We start from the raw sequence: 22,484 nt of genomic DNA, 5'->3' as shown, positions 1-22,484 counted from the left end.
TGTTTCAAACAACTTTTAGTCCAGTGTCTCTTATCTCTAAACTCTTAGCACTTAGTGTTCATACTATTCATTTGATAATAAACTATATGTTTTCTCTGGTGTTGCTGTCTTGTAACAATACTTTTCACTTGTGTGGTTTCCACATATATTTTGTAAGCTTCTTGAGGGAAGGGAGCCTAATTCATGCTCTTTTGTGGCCCCTAGAAAACCATAATAAATCTAATTAGATAGGATAGTGCCAAATATCAGTGTCTTGATTGCAAGATCATAGGAGTAAGAGTTTTACCAAAGAAGCAGTGGGGAGTCCATGAAGATTTTTCAGCCTGAGGAAAATGTGAACATTACTATCTATATTTAAGAGGTTTTGTTGGTAGCATTTTGGAAAGGGGATAGGAATAGTGAGAAATTACAAATGAAAAGACCTATAAGCAAGTAATTGGTAATGGCCAAGTAAGGCAATGAGATGGTAATGAGGACAATTTGGGGGGAAAAAAAAAAGACAATACTTGGAGGAGATGTGTTATGAAATAGAGGAAAGAATTTTGGACCTAGATTTGAATCCTGCTTCCGATTCTTCTTAGCTATTTGAACATATCAAATCACTTATTGGCATTTTGGTTTCTTCATCTGTAAAATGGGAACACTAGTCCTTGTACTGCCTATCTCATTGTCCTATTATGAGGAAAGCACTTTGGAAACCTTAAAAATGCTTTCTAACCATCTAGTAACTTATTGGATCTGAAATGTCAGGGAAAGGAAGGAGTTAATGATTTTAACCCATTTAAAGTATGGGGAACCAAAAAATTAGTATATGATAAGTTTTTTGAACCCCAAAGTAGAATGATAAAGATAATTTATAATTTCTTTTCCCTTTGCATTTCTTAGCTTTTAGATTATTTTTTTTTATTGAAAGTGTGGTTTGGACATTTTGTGTGGCTTTATGTTGGTATTTGAGGATGATTAAGGAGAAGTAAAGAAGAATTGGTATTTAATCATTGGATAAGAGTATCCAAGTAATTTGACTTTCATTCTTTTTGTCTTTTACTTCAAGGGTCATTCATTAGAATCATTGATTGCTATTAAAAGACTAGAGACAGGGGAATCAATTTTAGACAGTTCAGTAAACAAATTAAAAGTATTTTATGGACTATCTCATGATAGAGAAGATTTTAATATTTATATTTTCATGAAATTTTATCTGCATCTGTGAAAAGATTTCCTAAGCAAGCATATTAGTTTGTTGATAGGAAATATTGGACTTTTTTTCTTAATTAATTCTATTCAAAGATTCACATCTCAGCAGTGGAGATTGAATATTAGTGAGGCATTCCTTCAGGTCTTGGCATATGGGTCTATTAAATTGGGAGAATCTGGTGAAGAAAGAACTTGAGGAACAAAAAAGAACCCTTAAGCTATTAGGAATTCCATATGTGTCAACTGAAAGGAACATGCCAATGACTCACAGCATATCCACATTAATGAAAATGGGGTTCAAAGGCAAATTGAGTACTTCCAAATTTTTTTAAGTACTATAATTTTAGGTTGTCTATTAATCCAATTAAATATTAGTTAAATTCCTTATGGAACTGAATTAAGCTATGTTTTGGAGAGCTGAGTAAATTGTAGTCATGAAGTTAATACTTTCACATATATTCATATATACATAATACATATATAACTATTTATATTTATAGGATCTCCTATCACAGATGCACCACTACAATGCTGGAGTTAAGCAAAGTGCTCTTCTTGGGCTCAAAGACCTTTTGTCTCAGTATCCGTTCACAATTGAGGCACACCTTTCAAACATATTAAATGAAGTAACTGCAGTGTTTACAGACAAAGATCCTAATGTAAGAGCAGCAGCAGTTTGCCTTCTTCAGTTTTTGGCTCCAAAAATACGACTTGAACAAATAACTCCATTTTTTCCTTTAGTAAGTGCCCATCTCTCTAGTGCCATGACTCATATTACTGAAGGAATTCAAGAGGACTCTTTGAAAGTTTTGGATATTCTGCTGGAAGAGTACCCAGCTCTTGTTACTGGCCGCAGCAGTGTATTGCTAAAGAATTTTGTAGAACTTATTTCTCATCAGCAGCTTTCTAAAGAACTGAAAAATAGAGACACATCCCAAACCTGGATATTGTCTGTTAATCCTAATCGGAGAGTTACTTCTCAACAGTGGAGGCTGAATGTATTAGCGAGGCTCAGTAAATTCCTTCAGGCCTTGACTTGTGGATCCAGTAGGTTTGGAGAATCTGGTGATCGACTTCAGGAAAGAAAAGACAACCCTTATGCTACTAGGAATTCCATATATGTCAACTGGAAGGAACATGCCAATGACCAACAACACATCCAGGTTTACGAAAATGGGGGTTCTCAGCCAAATATCCACTCACAATTTAGGCTACGGTAAGAGATTTCAGTTATGTCCACACCAAGTTATCTTATGTTAATCTATAGTTAGTTGTTGATCTTTGATGATTGAAGAAGTCATGTCCTCCGTAGGTGATTGTAATCTGATTTTGTGATTAAAAGTATATTAGTTTTGTCAGGGAAATCTTATCTTGAAGTAATAATTTTAAAATTACTCAGTGGGCTCTATTTATTAATAAGTTATAGTGCTTTATAATCAGTATTTTATATGATACTACACATTTATCATTGTAGACATCTAGCATTGCCACTTCATGTTATTTATTTATTACTTACTATTTTCTAACCTTTAAATCATCTAGGGGGTGGAACTTAAAAGTCATTTTAATGTGTCTTATTTTCCTTTCTGCTTTAGGTGCTTAGTTGGAGGAGCAGGTGGTCTGGATGACAGCTTGTCATCAGCTGAAAATTTGAAAGGATTCATTGAAATAATAATTCCATTATTAATTGAATGTTGGATTGAAGCTTCACCTTCACAATTTCCTACTTCTCTTATAAATCCTTTAACATCAGAATCTCATCAGCTTATGGAGCAAGTACTTAGTGTTATTTCCCTATTGTGGAAACTGTCTAAGCAACATGATGATACAGACAAAATGGTAAGAAAAAAACAAAATTAACTCTTGACACTCATTATGGATATAAAAAAAAAGTTTTCTTTTAAATTATTGTATACTATTAATTTTGCTCAGGAGAATGCTATTTTTAAAATTTTAAGAATTTGATTTATTTTGAAATGATACGTTTCTTACCTTTATAGAAATTTTATTTCTGTCTACATATATAATATAGAAATTAATTTTCTTTTGATATTTACAAGAGTTACAAATATGCAACAGGTTAAAAGTTCTTAATCATTAAATTTATTGATGTTCACTAAAAGAAAAGATTTAGCTTCCTTTTAGGTTTTTTGTTTTTTTTGAAGTACTTTTTTTTTTTTTTGGTTATTGGACAGTACATGCTGATTCATGTACAATCCAGGTAATTCATGAATACTTTGCAAAGAGACAAAGAAATTGCTTATTAAGGTCTAGGTTGAACTTTTTTAGTGGAATTGCCAAGAATTAGGTTTTAAAAAAATATCAGGATATAGATAAAATTTCAGGACTTAAGAAATATTTTTTAACTATCATGAGACTACTTTAAATTTAAATTCCAAATGTTCTGTGTTCATTTCTTTTAAAATATTTTGTGCTAAAGACTACAAATTTCCATAAAACTGTTTTACATTTTCTTTCCAAAGTAGGTGAGGTTGTAGCTATTGAAAGATTGTAGCTAAGGAGAACTATTTTATTTAAACATTTTTCTGTTTTTAATTTAGGAAGAAAATTTATTTTGAACTCAATCACCAAAAAAAAAAAGAGCATTTCCATACACACAGCAGCATGCAAAGAGCTTCCCTATGAAACTAATAATTCCCATTTCATGTTACTTGCTAAAAGTAAATAACACACACATATATATTCCTATATATGTGTGTGTGTGTGTATTTATACATAAGATACATTCTACATGTTTACTTTCAAATTTTTCCTTATACTCTCTTTCCTTCTAAAAAAAAGTACTATGTTTTTAAGATACATAATTATGTATTAGTAGCAGCTTCTAGCTAGAAAGCTGATGAGAAATGTGATGTTTCGCTTTTTAAAGAAGTAAGTGGATGATTACTCTGCAGGATTTATGAAAAATGCTATCCATACCCAGAGAAAGAACTGAATACTGTGTCTGAATACTGATTGAAGTATTCTTTCTCTCTCTCTCTCTTTCTCTCTCTCTCTCAAATTTTAATTTTTTGGGGGAAGGAGATTGATTTTTTTTTTTTTTCACAACATGATTTTTACTGAAAGTTTTGCATAACAAATGGGCTTTCTTAATGGGGGCTAGGGGTGAGGATAAGGGAGAAAATCTGGAATTCAAAGTTTTAAAAACAAATATAAAATTTTTTTTTACTGTAACTGGAGAGGGGGTGGGAGGAAAGAGGGGAAAATTTGGAACAAAAGGTTTTGCAAAGTCAATGTTGAAAAAAATTACCCATGCATATGCTTTGTAAATAAAAAGATATAATAAAAAATAAAAATTAAAAAAAATGTAACTGGAAAAAAATAAAAATATTGAAAGAAAAAAAGAATTAAGTGGTAGATAGTTTTCTGATCAAAGATAATTTAGTCTTAGAAACTTTTCTGTTATAGTTACAGAAACTACCTCTGTAGTTCTTGTTTCTGCTTCTGTTGAATGGTGCCAGGGGGAAAGAAACAATAAGAGGAGAGCTGTAAACTGTCAAGGCAGATAAAGGAGGATGATTTTTAAAGCTGAAACTCATCCAACTGGTAGCAGAGAAGGCAAGTAAAACATTGATCTTGGACTTAAAGCCCAGGAGCTATGTTTATTCCCTGGGAAAGGATTTTTATATAAAATGAAATGTGAGGTGGGTTAGACACATTTTAGTCAGCCTGTGGATTATACTCTTGCTCGATTGTTACAATTGATAATACTTTTAGGCATGTGTACAAGTGCTTCAAAGTGTACTTTTTCTTTAAACAGTGTATAAACAAAGAATTTATATTATAAATAAAAATATAATATTGTACCCCAATAATAAACGACAATTGTTATCTGAATCTCAAATCAAGACTCAGCTGAGACCCATGTAAAAGGGACTATCTTCATTTCCCAGAAAAATACTTAAAAGGGAAAGTCCGGTGATGACTAATGTCAATGAAGCACTAAGAATAAAATCCTTAATGTAGAATATTTAGTAACTTAGGCTTATATAATACAATGAGAATGGAAAACAGAGCTGATCTAAAGGAGAAAAGAAACCCAACAATCCCAAACTGGGAATACTGTGTGGAAAGGGGCATGAAAAATATTTCTCAGGGCTTCTAAACTTTCCAGGAGGACTTAGGGTGACAGTAGCTTCATAGAATCTATGGATGTAGAATCAGAACAGCAGAGACCATTCAATATAATCCTTTTGTTTTATTTTTAAAAAATATATAATAATTAAATTTTGTTTTTTCAATCAATGAAAATTCTCTTCTTCTCACTGAAAATAGAAAAAAAATTCTTTTTTCAAACACGTATAATTAAATGAGTGGTGAAACAAGTTAAATTCCCACATATTCTTCCTCTCCTAATGCTCCTTCCTCTCCTAACGTTTATGTACTTCACTCATATAATTCATGTAAGTGTTCATTTTACAGATGAGGAAACTCCGGCCCAAGGTGTTAAATGACTTGCTTAGGTATTAACAATAGCATCAGAGGTGGGATTTAAACCTATGAAAATCTGATTATTGTTCTTTATTTCAAAGGGGAAAAATATACAAAATTATCTAATTTTTACAGGTTTTATTTTATCTTATCAATGTTCTTATTTATGTGGGTACTTGAGAGGGGTCGCGCAAACTATTTATACCTTTTCCTGTAAGTCTGTTCTTTTCCCTGGCGCACCCCCTCCTTCCCAAACTCTCATCCTTAACTCCTCATATTTTATAGGTAACATTAATAAATGTGATTTTAACTGGTTATTTATCTGACACTCTTGGAACATAACCAGACCATTTCATTTGAAGGTTATGTATCTTTTTAATGAAATTCTTAATGTTACTTTTCCTGTACAACTCTTTCTTGATAATACATTGCAAGCCTGATAGCTACAATGTCCCTCTGTTGACCTAACTTAAAATCTTTCCAACTAGTATTATACGAACCATAATCATAAGCTTCACTGGAAGATTATTGATGTTCAAAGTGATGGATCATGATTTCAAGGAGAAGTTAGGATTATTAAAAAGTGCTATACAATGTCCCCAAATGCTATCCAGCTTTCTTTGGTTACCTTTTTTTAATTCTGTGTTCATTGTTCATCAACAGTGTCTATTCCAGGATATACGTACTGTACTAAAAGACCAGTTTTCTGGGTTGTCCCTCCAACTGCAGATCTCATCTTCATCCATTCACTTTTTCTTGTGTGGATGGTTAGGCCCAGCTTTTTGAGTGATTATGGATCTCATTTAGGAAGCTCTGCAATCCTATGGGGCTTGAGGCTCCTGTTTCCAGATGACATTGTCCTGATTGCAACTGGAGGACCTCAGCATCCACAGAGGAATTTCTTTTCAATTTGGACTTTATCCCGGACATCCTCCATGGTGGTGGCAAAAACCTTTGGTGAGCATATGTCTCCCTCTTTTATGCCTCATGCAAAATTAATCATCAGGGGGTTTTCAAAGTTGTTTTTTTGTTACATCTTTCAAGGAATCTTATATAACTTTGATAAAAATTTTGGGAGGCAACATGGGAGAGCCTTTAAAGGCAGGATTTTGCTCTACTGACTCCTTTTTTTTGGTCAGCAGAGGGTGAATAAAGTGGAGTCTTGTATTCTCCATTTTATAAAGTTGTATATCTGTAAAAGGCTGCTTTAGAATATCATTTGCAAAAGCCTACTTGTTTCCTTTAAAAATCTTCATCAAAACATCTCCTTGATGCATGCATAGATTTTTGTCATCAAGATTCAGTAGACATGGGAAAAAACATGGAGAGTGATAGTTATTTTCTTGGTCATCTCATTTATTGTAAGTTCATAGATTTAGATTTGAAAAAGATTTTTGAAGTTATCTAGTTCACTTCTTTAATTTTGCAGAAATCAAGGCTTAGTAAGAAAGTTTAAGTGACTTATTCAAGGTAATTAGGTAGTAGTATCCATGATTTCAATCCAAAGTGAATATCTCTGAATCCAGATCAAATGCTCCAATTTCTTTTAGGCCTTTGATGCCTCTCTACTTTCATATATGTTGAGAATTGATCACTCCCTCTCAAAACCTTGTTGTGTACTTGATCTGGTCTAGTTTCTTTTTACTGTCTTTTATTTTCTTTGTTATTTCTGTTTTTCGTGTAGTATTATGATGACCTTGATTTTGGAATCCAGAAATATTGGTTCTGTTGTCATTGATGGGAAAGAGTTTGTTACAGAGATTTTAATAGATCTTTTATATTTTTTGTTTATTCATTATTCTTCTATTTGGCCCCCTTTGGTTGATCTGGTGTTTGGGTCTCTTATTAAGAATTCTACAAATATATTTTACCCTCTACTGTTTCTTGCTTTATAAAATGGTACTCATTCTGTTCCACATTCACTTCACAAAATTTTGCAAATGACTTGATATTCTAAAATGGTTTTGCTATTGGCTGCCATATTGCTATGTTTAGCATAGTTGTGATAGTTGAAGTATGTGATCCTAGGTTCTAGAATCCTTTTTTTCCTTAATAAATGGTACTTTGTGTGAATGTCTGTTTCTTCACCAGTTTCCTTTTTTTTTTTGAGATGTCAGCAACTTGGTTAAATTGGTCAGACTGATGTTGTCTTAGTTGCATGCACATCTTTTAAAACTTCTAACTTATTATATATTTAGGTCTTTCCTATAACAAATCAGTGACAGTACTGGGGCAGGTGACTTGGAAATGACTTCCATATTCATAATCAGTTTTTTTTTTCCTGTCAATAATTAATTTTGCCTTTTGGAAACAAATGTTATTTGACACTAGCTGTCCAGCATCTCACACTTCTTGAAAAAAGTATACATGATACTAAGGGATGAGGACTGTAGTTTGAAAAGTTTTGGTTTCTTATTTCTTAATCCTGAACCATGTTTTCTTAAATTTTTCATCATGTTCCCCTATTTTTACTTTTGCATTGAAATCACTGAGTTTTAAAGTGTGGGTTGATTTAATTTGGAGAGGATTTTTTTTTTTTTTTTAAGTATTAGCCTTAAAAGTCATTTAGGAAACCAATGATTTGAATGAGGGTCACACAGGTAAAAGCCAGTATCATATTTAATCCTATAGTACTTTGATCACAAATTTAGCTTTTTTTCTCAATGTACCTACCATGCCCCTCCTTTATCGGAATTTTCTTACCCATTCATTTTCTATAACAGATGTTGATGCATAAATTGCCAGTATTTTCTGAATGGTTCTTTTTGAAGATTTTTTCCCCCTTTTTAAAAATTCAATGCTATTTTATCTTTCCTAGTTACACGTAACTCCATGTAAAGTTAGTTTTCAGCATCCATTTTTGTAAGGTTTTTCATTTCAAGTTTTTTCTTCCTCTTCTCCCACCTCCCCAAGGCAGCAAGCAAGCTGATATAGGTTATACATGCACAGGCAATTTAAACAATTCTATATTAGTCATTTTGTGAAAGAAAAATCAAAAGAAGAAAACCACAAGAAAGAAAAAAGCAAGCAAACAAATAAAAAGGTGAAAATAGTATTCTTTGATCTGCATTCAGTCTCCATAGTTCTCTTTCTGGATGCAGATGGTATTTTCTGTTCCAACTCTATTGGAATTGTTTTGAATAAGAATGTTTCTGAGAAGAGTCAAGTCTGTCATAATTGATCTTCTTGCTGTTACTGTGTACAATGTTTTCCTGGTTCTGCTCAGTTCATGTCTTTCCAGACTTCTGAAATTAGCCTACTCATCATTGAATTTTTTTTTTTTTCATGAATATAAAAGTTTGAGATGATATAAGTATCCTATGAAATGATGTGGGATTTGTTCCTTTGGTAATGTAAGATGAACTTGTGAGCCATTGTTCTGTTTTCTAAAGTAATTTTTTAGTGAGAATTTGAAGGTTGCTGAGATTCAATTCCACTACTAGAATGTGCATGGTAATGGGCTTCTACGTATTTAACTAGACTGTATACAGATTTGTTGCCAAGATTACACTTGAGGCTTTTTTAGTGTGGCACATTCTGTCAGATACTAGGCTTTAATGACGCAAGAGCCTATAATTACTCACGTGCCAGAGTGAGGCAATAAAAGTGGGCAAAAAGCTTTTTTTTTTTTTTTTTTTTTTAAATTAAAGCTTTTTATTTTCAAAACACATGCAAGGACAATCTTTCATCATTGACCCTAGCCAAACTTTATGTTCCAATCCCCCCCCTCCTTCCTCCCACCCTCTCTCCCAGATGGGAAACAATCCAGACATAGTACAAATATATGTAAATCCAATATAGGCATATGTATTTATACAATTATCTTGCTGCACAAGAAGAATCAGACCAAAAAGGGGGAAAAAAAGAGAGAAAAAAATAAAATTCAAACAAACAACAAAAGAAGTGAAAATGCTATGTGTTGATCCATTCTCAATTCCCACAGTCTTCTTTCTGGGTGTAGATAGCTCTCATCATCACAAGATCATTGAAACTGATCTAAGTCATCTCATTGTGGAGAAGAGTCATATCCACCAGAATTTATCATCGTAGAATCTTGCCATTGTCATGTACAATGAAATCCTGATTCTGCTCATTTCACTTAGTATCAGTTCATGTAAGTCTTTCCAGGCCTCTTTAAAGTCATCCTGCTGATTGTTTCTTGTAGAACTACAATATTCCATAACATTCATATGCCATAACTTATTCAGTCATTCTCCAGTTGATGGGCATCCATTCATTTTCCAGTTTCTTGCCACTGCAAAAGGGGCTGCTACAAATATTTTTGCACATACGGTTCACTTTTTCCTCCTTTAAGATCTCTTTGGAATATAAGCTTAGAAACACTACTGGATCAAAGGATATGTCCAGTTTGATAACTGCAAAAAACATTTTTATTAAAAATGGATTTTTATTACTTTTTGAACTAGGCGTCTTTCCTAGCCCCTTATATACAATGCTTGGAAAGACCTTTAAAAAGTACTTAAGGAAAATCAATTTTGGAAACTTAAGGGCTCATTGACAATTCAAATTGCAAGTAAAAAGTTTGAGCTTTAGATCTTTCTTAGAATTGTTGGTAAATAATTGGGGGTCCCAAGATTACTTTTACACATATAATCTTGTTAGTCTTTTTAACATAGTTGGAAACTTTACTTAAAACAAGTATGCAGCATTTTTAGCAAATTAAAATTTTTGGTCATTTTAGAATAAAATATAAGTATGATTGTGGGTTTTAATATAGCTATTGGGTAATTTAGTTTAAATTTAGTATGTTTGCAAGTTTTATATAGTTAAAAATTGGTGAAATGTGTTGTCTGAAGGCTTATCAGTAACTTAGTGATTTAAAAAAAATCTTTTTGTAGCTCACTGCTTCATTGGATGTTGTTTAATAAGCTATACTTATCTTTACCTGAAAATTCCTCAGTGATATATGAGATTATATTTGACTGAATGCCAATGCCTAGTTATCTTTAATCGAAGTTATTAAAAGATACATTTTGATGTACATGGAAGGAATGTCTATACTTGAACCCTACAAATGCTCTTTAGTTTAGAGTTCTGTGATAATTCCTTTGTGTTTCATTACTATTGTTTTAATTGCTTAAAATCTTAAATTTGATTTTTGTGGTATTTACTTCCAGGGTGATTTTTAACAAACAGGACAGCTTTGAAAGTGACATGTTGAACTTAATTAAAAAGAAAAACAATTTTTCAGTTTCATAGAGATTCATGGTTTCATGTACAATGCTCTTTCTATTTGATTTTGTATATGGAAATGCTCAGTTTATTTGCTGTTAAGTTCAGAATAACAAAAGAAAATTTCACTAACGTTTAATTCGGGTGCAAAACAAATTGTGAATGACTAATATAAAAAGACTTTAAGGTGAAAATGGTGGACCATTCCACTTCTTTTATTTGCATTGTTGTTAGCAGATGTCATTTATAGTGGGGAAGGGAGATGGTGCAGTGGATAGCGCACTAGGACTGCGGTCAGGAATATCTGAGTTCAAATATGGCCTCTGACACTAGCTGTGTGACCCAATCAAGTCACCTAATCCCTATTTATCTTAGTTCCTCATTTATTTTTAAAAATGGGCACACACTGGAAATGTAGGAGAAGAACAAACCATTCCATTATCTTTGCCAAGAAAACCCCATTGATTCCATGGGGTCATGAAGAGTTGGACATGATTGAACAATAAATAATTGAAAAGAAAACTTAAGTTTCTGTTTCCAAGTTTTTATTACTTATACTGTTAAGTAATTAAACATAATTTTATTCAGATTTTTTCTAATGTTGTGTTGTCTTTTTAATAGGAGGTATGGCTTCGAAAGAATTACCTTCTTGATTTTAAGCATCATTTTATGAGTAATTTTCCTTATAATCTACAAGAAATAATTAAACATAAAAGGAAAGAATCAAATAAAAGGTACTGTTTTCCATTATATAGAGCTGAAAAACAAATGTGTGATCTATAACTTAAAATTTTTCAGTTACAAAATATGAATGAGTCCAGAATTTTTTTGATTATTTACATTTTCAATAATCACTGTCAAAATTATTGTTATTTAAACTAGGATTTACATCCTATTAAATATTTTTCTTTCTTCATTTTGGGAAACAATACTTTTTAAAAGGATATTTTTGTTGGTTTGTTTGCTTTTCATTTCAAAATAGTCTTCCTACTTCTCTTCCTGTAAGAGACATTCCTTATATCAAAAAAAAACAAACAAAAAGGAATAGTCAGTTGAACAAAACTAACCTTTACATGAATCTGGTCTGACATATATGCAGTATTCATACCCATTGTCCCCTATATTTTTAGAGAGAAGCTTATTTTGATATTTATCTTTCTAGTTCTTATGAAACTAATATAGTGTGGCAATATGTTTGACTTTGGGCAAATTTTATTCTGGACCAGTCTCCAGATCTGACACTTAATATATTGTTACTTTCTGAGCCTCAGGTTTTCTCATCTGTAAAGAAGGAAAATAATTCATATTAATAAAATTTTGTATAGATAAATACTGTAGTTTAGAGAAAATAAAGATCAATTCTCACTGGAGTAAACAGAAGAAGTGTTGTAAACTAATAGGGAGATGGTTCTTGATTTAATTATTGGGTAAAACAGGAGAATGTGAATTAGAGAGGTAGACCGGGGGGGAGAGAGGGGGAGCTTTTGGAATCATTTAATTTAATTTGAAGAAGCCAGTTGAAAATAGATAGAAGAAGATATTTGAAGAAGAAGTTGAAGAAATAGGTCTATAGAAGAGAAAGATTTTGTCCAAGATCTCACAGCTGACAAATGAGCGTAAGTGGCAGCCTTTCGCAAAGAAACAATGACTTTCTTTGGCTAAAGAAGAAAAGTCTAAACATAATCAGATCCTACCAGGAGAAAACTCGTAATGATTGTGACCCAATAGAATGCTAGTGGTGGAAATATGACAGTCGTAGCTGACAAAAAGAGACAGTTTGCCCCTTAACACTTATCCAAATCCAAAGAGTATGAGTCTGGAAAAATAAATGTTGTGGGTTTAAAATTAGTAATAAGATAGAAATTAATTGTGAGGTTAAGGAGCTTAATAGGAATGACAGATGATGAGTCTCCTTGAGGAGTATTGTGTATTTAACATCCATTCTTTCAATAATTTCTTAAGTAAAATTTCTAAGGGGGATTATTATAATCTTAATCCTAGGAAATTGGCCTTTTGCAGTGCTTGTTGCATTTGTTGCATGTTACAAATAATGATAATGACTAACATTTATAGTACTTACTATGTGCCAGGCTTTTTGCTAAGTGCTATGTAATTATTATCTGATTTGATCCCCTAACAACCCTGGGAGGTAAGTGCTGTTACTCTCATTTTACAGATGAAGAAATAGGCAAACAGCTTAAATGGCTTGCCCAGGGTCCCATAGCTAGTAAGTGTTTGAGGCTGGATTTGAACTCAGATGTTTCTCATCCCAGACATAGCTAACTCTTTATTCTGCCACCCTAGTTTTTAAAAATGTTTTATTGATAACGTAAAAATAGCATGTTTTCCCTCTCAAATGAATGCCCTCTTGAAGAGCAATATTATCAAATGAGGGAATATTTGTAAACTCTTGGCACAGTACCTGGCACATAATAGGCATTCAATAAGTGCTTATTCTTTCCCTCTTCTGTAGCAAAAAAAAGTTAAGTAAAATGACCAACAACAAAACTTTGACAGTGTTTTTAGTATTCTGCTCTTATATATACCCCTTTCTCTACTGAGAATAAAGAGATATGTTTGATTCCTCAGGACCAAGGACCAATGTTAGCCATGGCTAGTAATTTGAATTCATTATTATTACATAGAGTTTTGCCTGATAACAATAGACCAATATGAAATATTGAGATGAGATGAAAATGTCTTACCAAAACTGTTACTCCTGCATGTTTGCACTTGCTGTTAAAGGTTGCACTTTATTAAATTAAGGGAGTCATACTTCTTAATGTTTATTAATAAGGTATCTCATTAATTGTATTTGTAATGTTCATTATACTAGATGTGTTGTCTTATAGTTTGGGTTTTTTTTTTTTTTTTTTAATTTAACAGCAAGTATATGTCTCCATTAAACAATGTAGATCATCTTTTACTGAATTTAACTTTATGTGATATCATGGTATCCCTGGCAAGTACCTCAACTTTGCAGAAGGACTTTGATTGGATAGAAATGATTAGGAAATTTGTGACTGAGAGTTTTGAAGATGGCTACAAGCTAAACAATAAGCAGTTGAACAGATTGCTTGGGGTAACATGGAGATTAATGCAAATACAGCCAAATAGAGGTAAGTAATATTCCCAAAATTACTCTGACAAATAGTTGTGGATAAGATTATTTTTATTTGTACTCTATTTAGTTAATTGTTACTAAACTCTGGAGAAAGAAATTTAATATTACTGTTCACACTGTTTTTATGATGTTATCAAACTTTGATTCTATTCATTATAGTTACAAGTTTGTGAAAGTCAGGAAAGGTAGGTATAGGTATTTGAGCTGAGCCTATGAAGTAAGCTGGAAATTCTAAAAGGCCAGAGGTGAGGGAGGAAGCACCATGATACTTCTAAGGATGGGAAAACTGCTTGTGCATAGAAGACAAAAGGTGTATTGCCAATTTGGGGTAATTATCTCATAGGTCAGTTTGACCAGAGTGTTTAAAAGGTAGTAATATGTTGTAAGTCTGAAAAAATAGATAGGATTAAATGCATGGAGGGTTTTAAATTCCAACCCAAAGTCATAGGAAGCTACTTCAGGGCATGACATTGTTAGGCATGTGTGCCTGCATGTGTGGATGGGTGTGGGTGTGGGTGGGGTTTTTTCCCCCTCAACAGTATTTTGTCTTTTAGGCACAAGCAGATTTTCCTTCCTTAGAAGTATCATGGCATTATATCTATCTTTCCTGATTATTCCTTTTATATTAACACTTATTCCCTCTTCAATCATTTCTTAAGAACTCATCTGTGGATCTTCCTAGAGCAGAATTCCCCTCCTAAGGGAAAAGACCATTTCACTTCTGCCACTAAATCTCCAGTACTTAACACAGGATCATGCACACAATAGGCACTTTTTAAGTGTTTATTGAATGAAAGAACTGAGACAGTCATTTTTTTATTTGTCTAACTTTAGCAGACTTGTTGGAAGTTCTTGCAGTAGGTCAGGCCAATGGTAATTGAAGTTTATACTAGGGTGGTAATGATGGGAATACAATGAGGAAATAGGAAAAAATTTTGCTGAGATAGAATCCCAAGGATTTAATAATTCATTGATTGCATCCGATAAGGTAGCTTTGAAAGAGTGTCATCCTAGAGTCAGAAAAACTCAATCTTCCTGAGTTAAGATCTGGCCAGACACTTAACAACTGTGACTCCTAGCAAGGCCCTTTATCCTGTTTGCCTCAATTTTCCTCATCTATAAGATGAGCTGGAGAAGGAAATGGTGAACCATTTCAATATCTCTGCCAAAAAAACAACTACAAATGGGATTACAGAATAAGACACACCTGAAGTGATTGAACAGTGACCACATGATAAGGAAGATGAAAAAGTCTTGAGATAATACTGTGGTTTTGGCAATGGGAGACAGTTAATGGTAGTGGACCATTGACAAAAATAGTGAAGTCTAAAGGAGGAACAGGTAATCATTTATCATTACTTTTAATATCCCTTATGACCATCTCTTTTTACAAAAATCAATTCATTATTTAGCAAGCAACATATAATTTGTTTTCTTGGTATGGAGATTACAGTATTGGACGTGAATTTAAAAAAAAAAAAAACTACTGCTCTGCCTTAAACTTTGCCACATAAAAAAGCTTGTATGACCTTAGGGAAGTCACTTAACTTCTAAAGTTGTTTTTACACTAGAAAAATGTAAATCATTTGAATTCGTCTATAAAATATCATGCAGCAGGTGTAAATGGTAGGGTGGGTTTGAGTTGTTGTGAGGATTAAATTTTTTCCCCATTTAAAATTGACATTTATTTTTAATATTTCTTTTTAAATTTTGAGTTTTGAATTCTCTTCCTCCTACCCCAAATGATATCACTTACATCTATGAAATTATGCAAAACATTTCTGTATTAGTCATATCATGAATAAAAAAAAGTGAGAAAATTATACTTCAGTTGCACTCTGAATTCAACTTTCTAGAGGTGGATAGCATTTCATCATCATGAGTCCTTTGGAATTGTTTTGAATCATTGTATTGATCAGAGAAATCCAAGTCTTTCTCAACTGATTATTATTACAACATTGCTCTTATTGTGCTGCTCTGTTCTTAGTTCACTTTGCCTTAATTCATATAGGTCTTGCCATGTTTTTCTGAAACAAAACCTCATCATTTTTGATAGCATGGTAGTATTCCATCATAATCATATATTATTACTGGTACAGCTATTCTTCAATTGACAAGTGTCCCTTTGATTTTTAATTCTTTGCCACTATGAAAAGAGCTGCTACAAGCATTTTTTTGTACACATAGGTTGTTTTACTTTGATCTCTTTGGAGTATGTCTGGGTCAAAGGGTACTGTTTCAAATTACTCTCCAGATGTTTGTGAACTAGTTCACAACATTACCAGCAGTTTACTAGTGTGCCTATTTCCCCTTATCCTTTCTAGTATTTGTTTGTGAGCAGTGTGAGATGGTGCCTTAAGAGTTTAAATTTGAATTTTCCTAAACATTAGTCATTCATAGCAATTTTTTCAATTCAATATAGGTAGCTTTGATTTTTTTTTTTTTTTCCTTGTGAAAACTACTTGTTCATATCCTTTGATCATTTATCAGTTGGGGAATAGTTCTTAGTATAAATTTAACTCATATATTTGAGAAATGAGCACTTTGTCAGAGAAAATTTTTACCATAATTTCATTGTCTTTACCATGAATTTCATTTATCAAAATGTAATTTCTCTTATTATCTCTTTTAAGTAGGCCTATTTTTGCTTTTGGTTTGTCTGAGATTGTGATTACTACCTGTCTTTTTTTTTTTTTTAAGCTGTAATTGAATTTAATGTAAGGTTCTTCTTTAGCCCTTTATTTTAATCATGTGTGTATCTTTCATAACCAATATAATGTGGGATTTGGGTTTCTAATACATTCTGTTAATTTCCTTCCATTTTATCCTATTCACATTCATTTACGATTATTGTGTATTTTCTATTCTATTTTCATTTGTTTATCCTTCTCTTTCTGTCTTTTATTCTGCACCTCCTCAAACGTCCAACCATTACCTCCCTTCTACCATTTTATCATTCTCATTCCCCCTCTACCCCCTCAATTTTCCTATTCCATCCCCAACTGAGAGTATGTGTCTCTGTGTATATATTCTTTCCTTGTTGAACTAATTCTGGTAAGAGTGGGATTTCAAGTACTCTATAACTATAGAAGTTCCAACTTGCATGCTTTTTGTATGTGAGAAAAAATTTCCCATTCTCTCTTAGTGGATCCCTCTTTCTCACCCCTTCATTTTTATTTTATTTTGGGGGGGGGTGCACATCAACAGAATTGATACTTATGCCTCCTCTTTGCAGATTCCTAACTGTCGTAATAATGATAATGTTCCTAATGTAACATCTTTACATATAGAAATGTGTAAGTAGTAGTTTAATTATTGAGTCTCTTATGCTTACTCTTTTATATTTACCTTTTTCATGCTTCACTTGAGTGTTATGTTTGAATGTCAGATTTTCTACTCAGCTTTGGTCTTTTCATCAGATACGCTTGACAGCTCTCTATTTCAGCCCTTAATTTTGCTAGATAGTGATTTTTAACTAGAATCTTACTAACCCTTTTTTTTCATTCCAGAATTTTATCTTCTAAGCCCTTTGCTCCTTTAACATGGAAACTGCTACATCTTGTGTCATCTTACTGTAACTCCAAATACTTGTATTATTTCTGATGACACAGTATTTTATTGACCTGGGATCTCTGGAATTTTGGGATCTTTCAGAAAATGATTAATAAATTTTTGTAATTTTTATTTTACCTTTTGGATTTAAAATATCAAGGTGATTTTTCTTGATAATTTCTAGAAATATGACATTTAGGCTCTTTTTTTGATCATGACTTTCAGGTAGTCAACTGTTGTAAAGTTATTTCTTTTCTGCTTTCCAGGTCATTTGTTTTTTTGATGAGATATTTCATATTTTGCATTTATTTGACTTCTAAAAAATTGTTTCTTGAAGTCTCAAGGAGTCATTAGCTTCCTTTTAACCTTTATATATTCAGACCCATTATAGCATGGAAGGAAAAAAAGAAAAGCCATCCTAAATTACCAATTCTCTATCTCTAAAATGAGATATATTTGAAAACAATTATAGTTATAGACTGAAAAGTAATTATTAAAATATATTTTACTGCTAAAGCTGAGGATTTAGAGAGGATAGGTAGTATAATTGATGTGTGACTGTGGACTACAAGACCTGTCTACAAGGTTAATGTGTAGGTGCTGTGCACATTTTCATATCTTCATTGTCAGTAGAGGAATAAAAAGACCTTAGAGACTGTTACATTTTCAATCTCTGCCTTTTATTGTAGGAGACTAAATTTGGGATGGACAAAAGCCAATTCGAACAGTTTTTAATTATCCATTAATAATTTGTATAAACTAGTTGTTTTGGTAGAAAGTGATATATATTCTGGGCATGTTAGCCAGAAGAGTGTGTTAGGTAATACTCATTGTGACTAGCATTTGGGCTTATATTTCACTCAAAAGAAATTCTTTTTTGATATCATTCTTATTCTTTTCTCTCTTTAAATTCTAAGCTTTTGGTACCCATTCTGAGATTTTGTCACTTGACAATCATTTGAAACAACGAGTGCCATTTCATTTAATATGTTTTTTTTTTTTATCAGTTTTCTGTCTCTTCAGTTGCTGATTGGTGCTTTGACATATCAACTCTGTGAATCACTTTTGTGGACCATTCAGTGGACTGGATTTTCTGTAGTATTTATAATAAAATTTTATGATTGTAAGTTTGCTGTAATAAATTTTTTTTTCCACAGAAGATGAGGACGGATCATATAATGATGCCAAAGTTCATGTTTAATCAATTGGTGTAAATTTTGTTATAAACTTTTTTTTTTTCTTTTCTTCTAGTGGCAACAGAGGTGCTAATCAGGGCAGTTTATACACTTTATCAACAGAAGAATCTCCTTGTTTCTGTCCGTTCTTCACTTCTGAACTTTTTTAGTAGCATTTATCAGAAAGAAGAAATGGGTCCTCACAAAATCAAGTAAGAAAAGATTTTAATTTGTTAATTTTTTCCTCCTAAGTATAAATTTCATATGTCTTCCTTTTGACATGTTGTACTATAGTTCACTTAAAGGATTGAATAGAACAGTATATTATCTATTGATTAATGAATCTTATAGGAATAAAGATTTTGGGAAAAAATGAAGGAAAAAAGTATCCAAGTACACTTAAGATGAAAATAGAAAATTAAGACACATCCTGTTCTTATTAAGCTCCCATTTTAATTAGAGCAAACAAATCATAAAGAAAAGTTCAGAAATGAGGAGAAGGGGAAAGCTTTAGGATCATTTCTAAGATGCAGTGATAGCATAGATGGCAAGGCTCTTTCTTGAGAGTTTTATAGTACAAGCAATAGGACAGATCTCCTGTTGGGAATCTGGAGGGGTCTGTAGCCTGATAAATATCTGATGGGCCAGGGGGGTGTAATGAAATGTAAGGACCCATTATCCTTCATTTTATTAATAGGATTGTGTTTGGCAAATCTACTCATTCAAATGGAGAAAGAGGCTTTGTCTACCCTATATAGGTGGGTAATTGGAGAGGCACCTGGTAGCCAGCCAGAATGAGGAAAGAGAAAGATTTGGCAAACAGGCTGTAGAAAGAAGGGAGAACCTGGTTGGATCTGTTTAGAAATTTGAAGTTAACAGGGTTGGAATACTGAAGCAAATTTTATGTAATGCTTAAGGCCGGATTCTTAACAGCAGGATTCTTAATAAGTTGCATATTTTTCAAATAGCCTATTAACTTAAAATTTTAGTTTTAATTTATGAGTAGTTGAAGACCAGATACTCAGGAAAATATACGATATTTATGATTGGTCATAGGTGGGTTTGGTATATTAAAGAAGTTTATGTTGTATCTGAGTGGTATTTTCTTTTGCTGTCCCAAGTAGCTGCTCACTTAATCGTTTCTACTCTTCTGCAGTTTTAATTGTGTCCTATGTCCTCTACTATTGGTGCAGTGGCAGAAAATTTTGGTGCCAACTTTGGGTAGCCTGATAGGCCAAACACAATGAAATTGCCTTTATAAGATGTGTACTCAGCCACCTGAGTCTTTGGAGTCCAAAACCATTGTGTATTTCTGGTTATTGATTGGGGTATGAATTGTAATGCTAGAAAGATTCTAGGTTGGCTGTTGATGCATCATGAGAGGAAATGGAGAATATTTGAGGGCATGTGTGGAGCTTTTATCACTAATCCCAATTTTAAAAGTAGGTACTCTATAGGAGAGAACGTGATAATGCAATATGTTAAATATAATTCACAATAGCCCCATGAGGTAGTTGTTAATCCCTGTTTACAAGAAGCCAAGACCTTGGGAGGTCACAGAGCCTTTGAGTGGTGGACTAGGTTCACATCCCATTTTCTTTTCTTTTCTTTTCTTTTTTAATTAATTATAGCTTTTTATTTATGTTATATGCATGGGTAATTTTTCAGCACTGACAATTGCAAAACCTTTTGTTCCAATTTTCCCCCCCTTCCTCTTATCTCCTCCCCTAGATGGCAGGTAGACCAATACATGTTAAATATCTTAAAATATAAGTTAAATACAATATATGTATACATATCCATACACTTATTTTGCTGCACAAGAAGAATCAGACTTTGAAATAATGTATAATTAACCCATGAAGGAAATCAAAAATGCAGGCGGATAAAAATAGAGCATCCCATTTTCTTAATGCTCTTTGTACTGTACCACATAGTAAAGGAAAAAAGTTACTGGGGATTAGGAGGTAGATCTGTGATTTTGTTGGTGTGAGGAAATAACAAATTCAATCTCCCATTACAAATTGACATCTACTCTGTAGGAACATGGCCTAAATCATGAATGTTAAGTGATTTGTCTAGAGTTACACAGAAAGTGTGGAAAAACAGGACTAGAACTCATCTTTTTTACAGTGCTGTTTTCATTACAACTTGTGGCCTCTTTAAAAAAAAGTCTTTACTACCTGTTCACTTCCTGGTTAGGAATGACTTTGACTTATTAGGAAAAGATTCAGTTACATTCATTGTATTCTTTTTAAGGAGACAAGGAAGAATGCTAGAGTAATTTTTATCATAGTGGAATAAAGATAATTTTAAGTCAACTTTTTTAGAAATTTTGCTTAAGTGGAACAATACTATGCCCCTACTATGCCAGTCAAATGAAGGGCTCTTTGATAGCTACTTGAGAGTAGAGATTTCATTGTTTGTTGTTCTATCCCAAGTATCTAGTACAGAACCCTACTCACAGTAGTTTAATAGATAAGCTACCTGTGTACTGATGTATATTTTTTTCATTTTTTAATATTCTTAAAACATGCTGGTTGTGGTTGTGGTTTTTTCCCCCCTTTCCCTTTCTATTTATTTTTTAATTAGCCAAGTATTTGTTCATCTTTGTCCTTTTTTTTAGAAGCAGAAGTAAAGTATTATCTCGTTGGCTGGCTAGTTTGCCTTTGCAGCTTGCTCAACTTGGCTGTAAAAACCCTGAACTCTCAACTCAACTTATTGATATTATTCATGCTGCGGCAGCACGATCAAATAAAGAGTTACTAAATAGTTTGCAAGCCACTGCTTCTCGGATCTATGGTAAGACTGAGATATTCAACAACCTAACTTCTGATGAGTTTTTAAAATATTTGTATTTGTTTTTTGTTTTGATATCACCTCGAAATAGGCAAAATGAAATTTTCTGGGGTAGCCTTTCCCTACTTCTCATTTAAATTGAGTGGTTTAGGATATTAAGACATAATTAGTTGAAGAAACTTTAAATGTTCAAATAATTCTAAACTCAGTATGTCATTTAAAAATTAGTAGACTCAGGAATTATAAAATATTGGTGACTTAGAGTAAGCTTTTATTTATGTATACTTTAGATGTGATTGCTGCACTTGAAATATAAAGTAGTCATTTCATTTTCTTACAGCATATGAAATCAACAAGTAACTTAGTATTGGGGAGAAATTTTTTTTCTTTGAAGCTTAGAGAAGTTAATAATATTTTTGTTCTTTGAATCTTTGGTCTTCCCCCTCAGGGAAACTCATTTAATTATCTCTTAAGGAGAAAGTACTATTTTCTTCAAAAATCAATAACATCATATTGTAATATGATGTATTTATTTCCATCTTTAAGCACACTTAAAGGTTTTATGCTTTTATTCACCACTTATGGAGACACATCATTTAAATGAAAGCTTTAAAAGCTTTACTTGTTCAACTTTCTTTTCTGAAAAAGAAAATGTCTGGTTCTGTTTCATAAATGTAATGGTAAGCATTGTATATTGCTGCTAAAAAAAAAGTGGAATTGCTTTTAAAATACTTTGTAATACTTTGACTTTTAATGGCTAGAAATTAGTATTTTGTATATTTTGACTTATCCTGAATTATAAATCTAGGCAAGAATGTCCCCATTAAATGATGATTAGGGCATTTTCTGAATAAAGAGACCTTAAGAAAAGATGTTTTTGTGACAGTTCTAGTAACTCTTCATTTCTGAGTAAGGTTCAGAAATGGCAATATTCAGAATAATGTAGCAGTCATTGAAAATTGTTTCTAAAAATCTTTGAATTCCTTTGACTTATA

At 32.5% G+C, this 22,484-nt stretch overlaps 1 protein-coding gene across 2 annotated transcripts in view; it reads left to right on the top strand.

Annotated features, from left to right (window-relative positions):
- TEX10 (testis expressed 10) overlaps positions 1–22,484 on the top strand; it is a 60,745-nt gene that overhangs the window by 12,834 nt on the left and 25,427 nt on the right. For both annotated transcript variants that reach the window (XM_051966792.1, XM_051966786.1), the window contains exons 3-8: positions 1,695–2,410; positions 2,790–3,033; positions 11,461–11,573; positions 13,726–13,958; positions 18,767–18,902; positions 21,317–21,492. In XM_051966792.1, the coding sequence (XP_051822752.1) occupies positions 1,695–2,410; positions 2,790–3,033; positions 11,461–11,573; positions 13,726–13,958; positions 18,767–18,902; positions 21,317–21,492 (1,618 nt within the window). The remainder of the gene's footprint in view (positions 1–1,694; positions 2,411–2,789; positions 3,034–11,460; positions 11,574–13,725; positions 13,959–18,766; positions 18,903–21,316; positions 21,493–22,484) is intronic.

The sequence above is a fragment of the Antechinus flavipes genome, chromosome 1 (genome assembly GCF_016432865.1).
Source record: "Antechinus flavipes isolate AdamAnt ecotype Samford, QLD, Australia chromosome 1, AdamAnt_v2, whole genome shotgun sequence".
Classification (NCBI taxonomy): Eukaryota; Metazoa; Chordata; class Mammalia; order Dasyuromorphia; family Dasyuridae; genus Antechinus; species Antechinus flavipes.
This window is presented reverse-complemented; position numbering and strand designations above follow the sequence as displayed.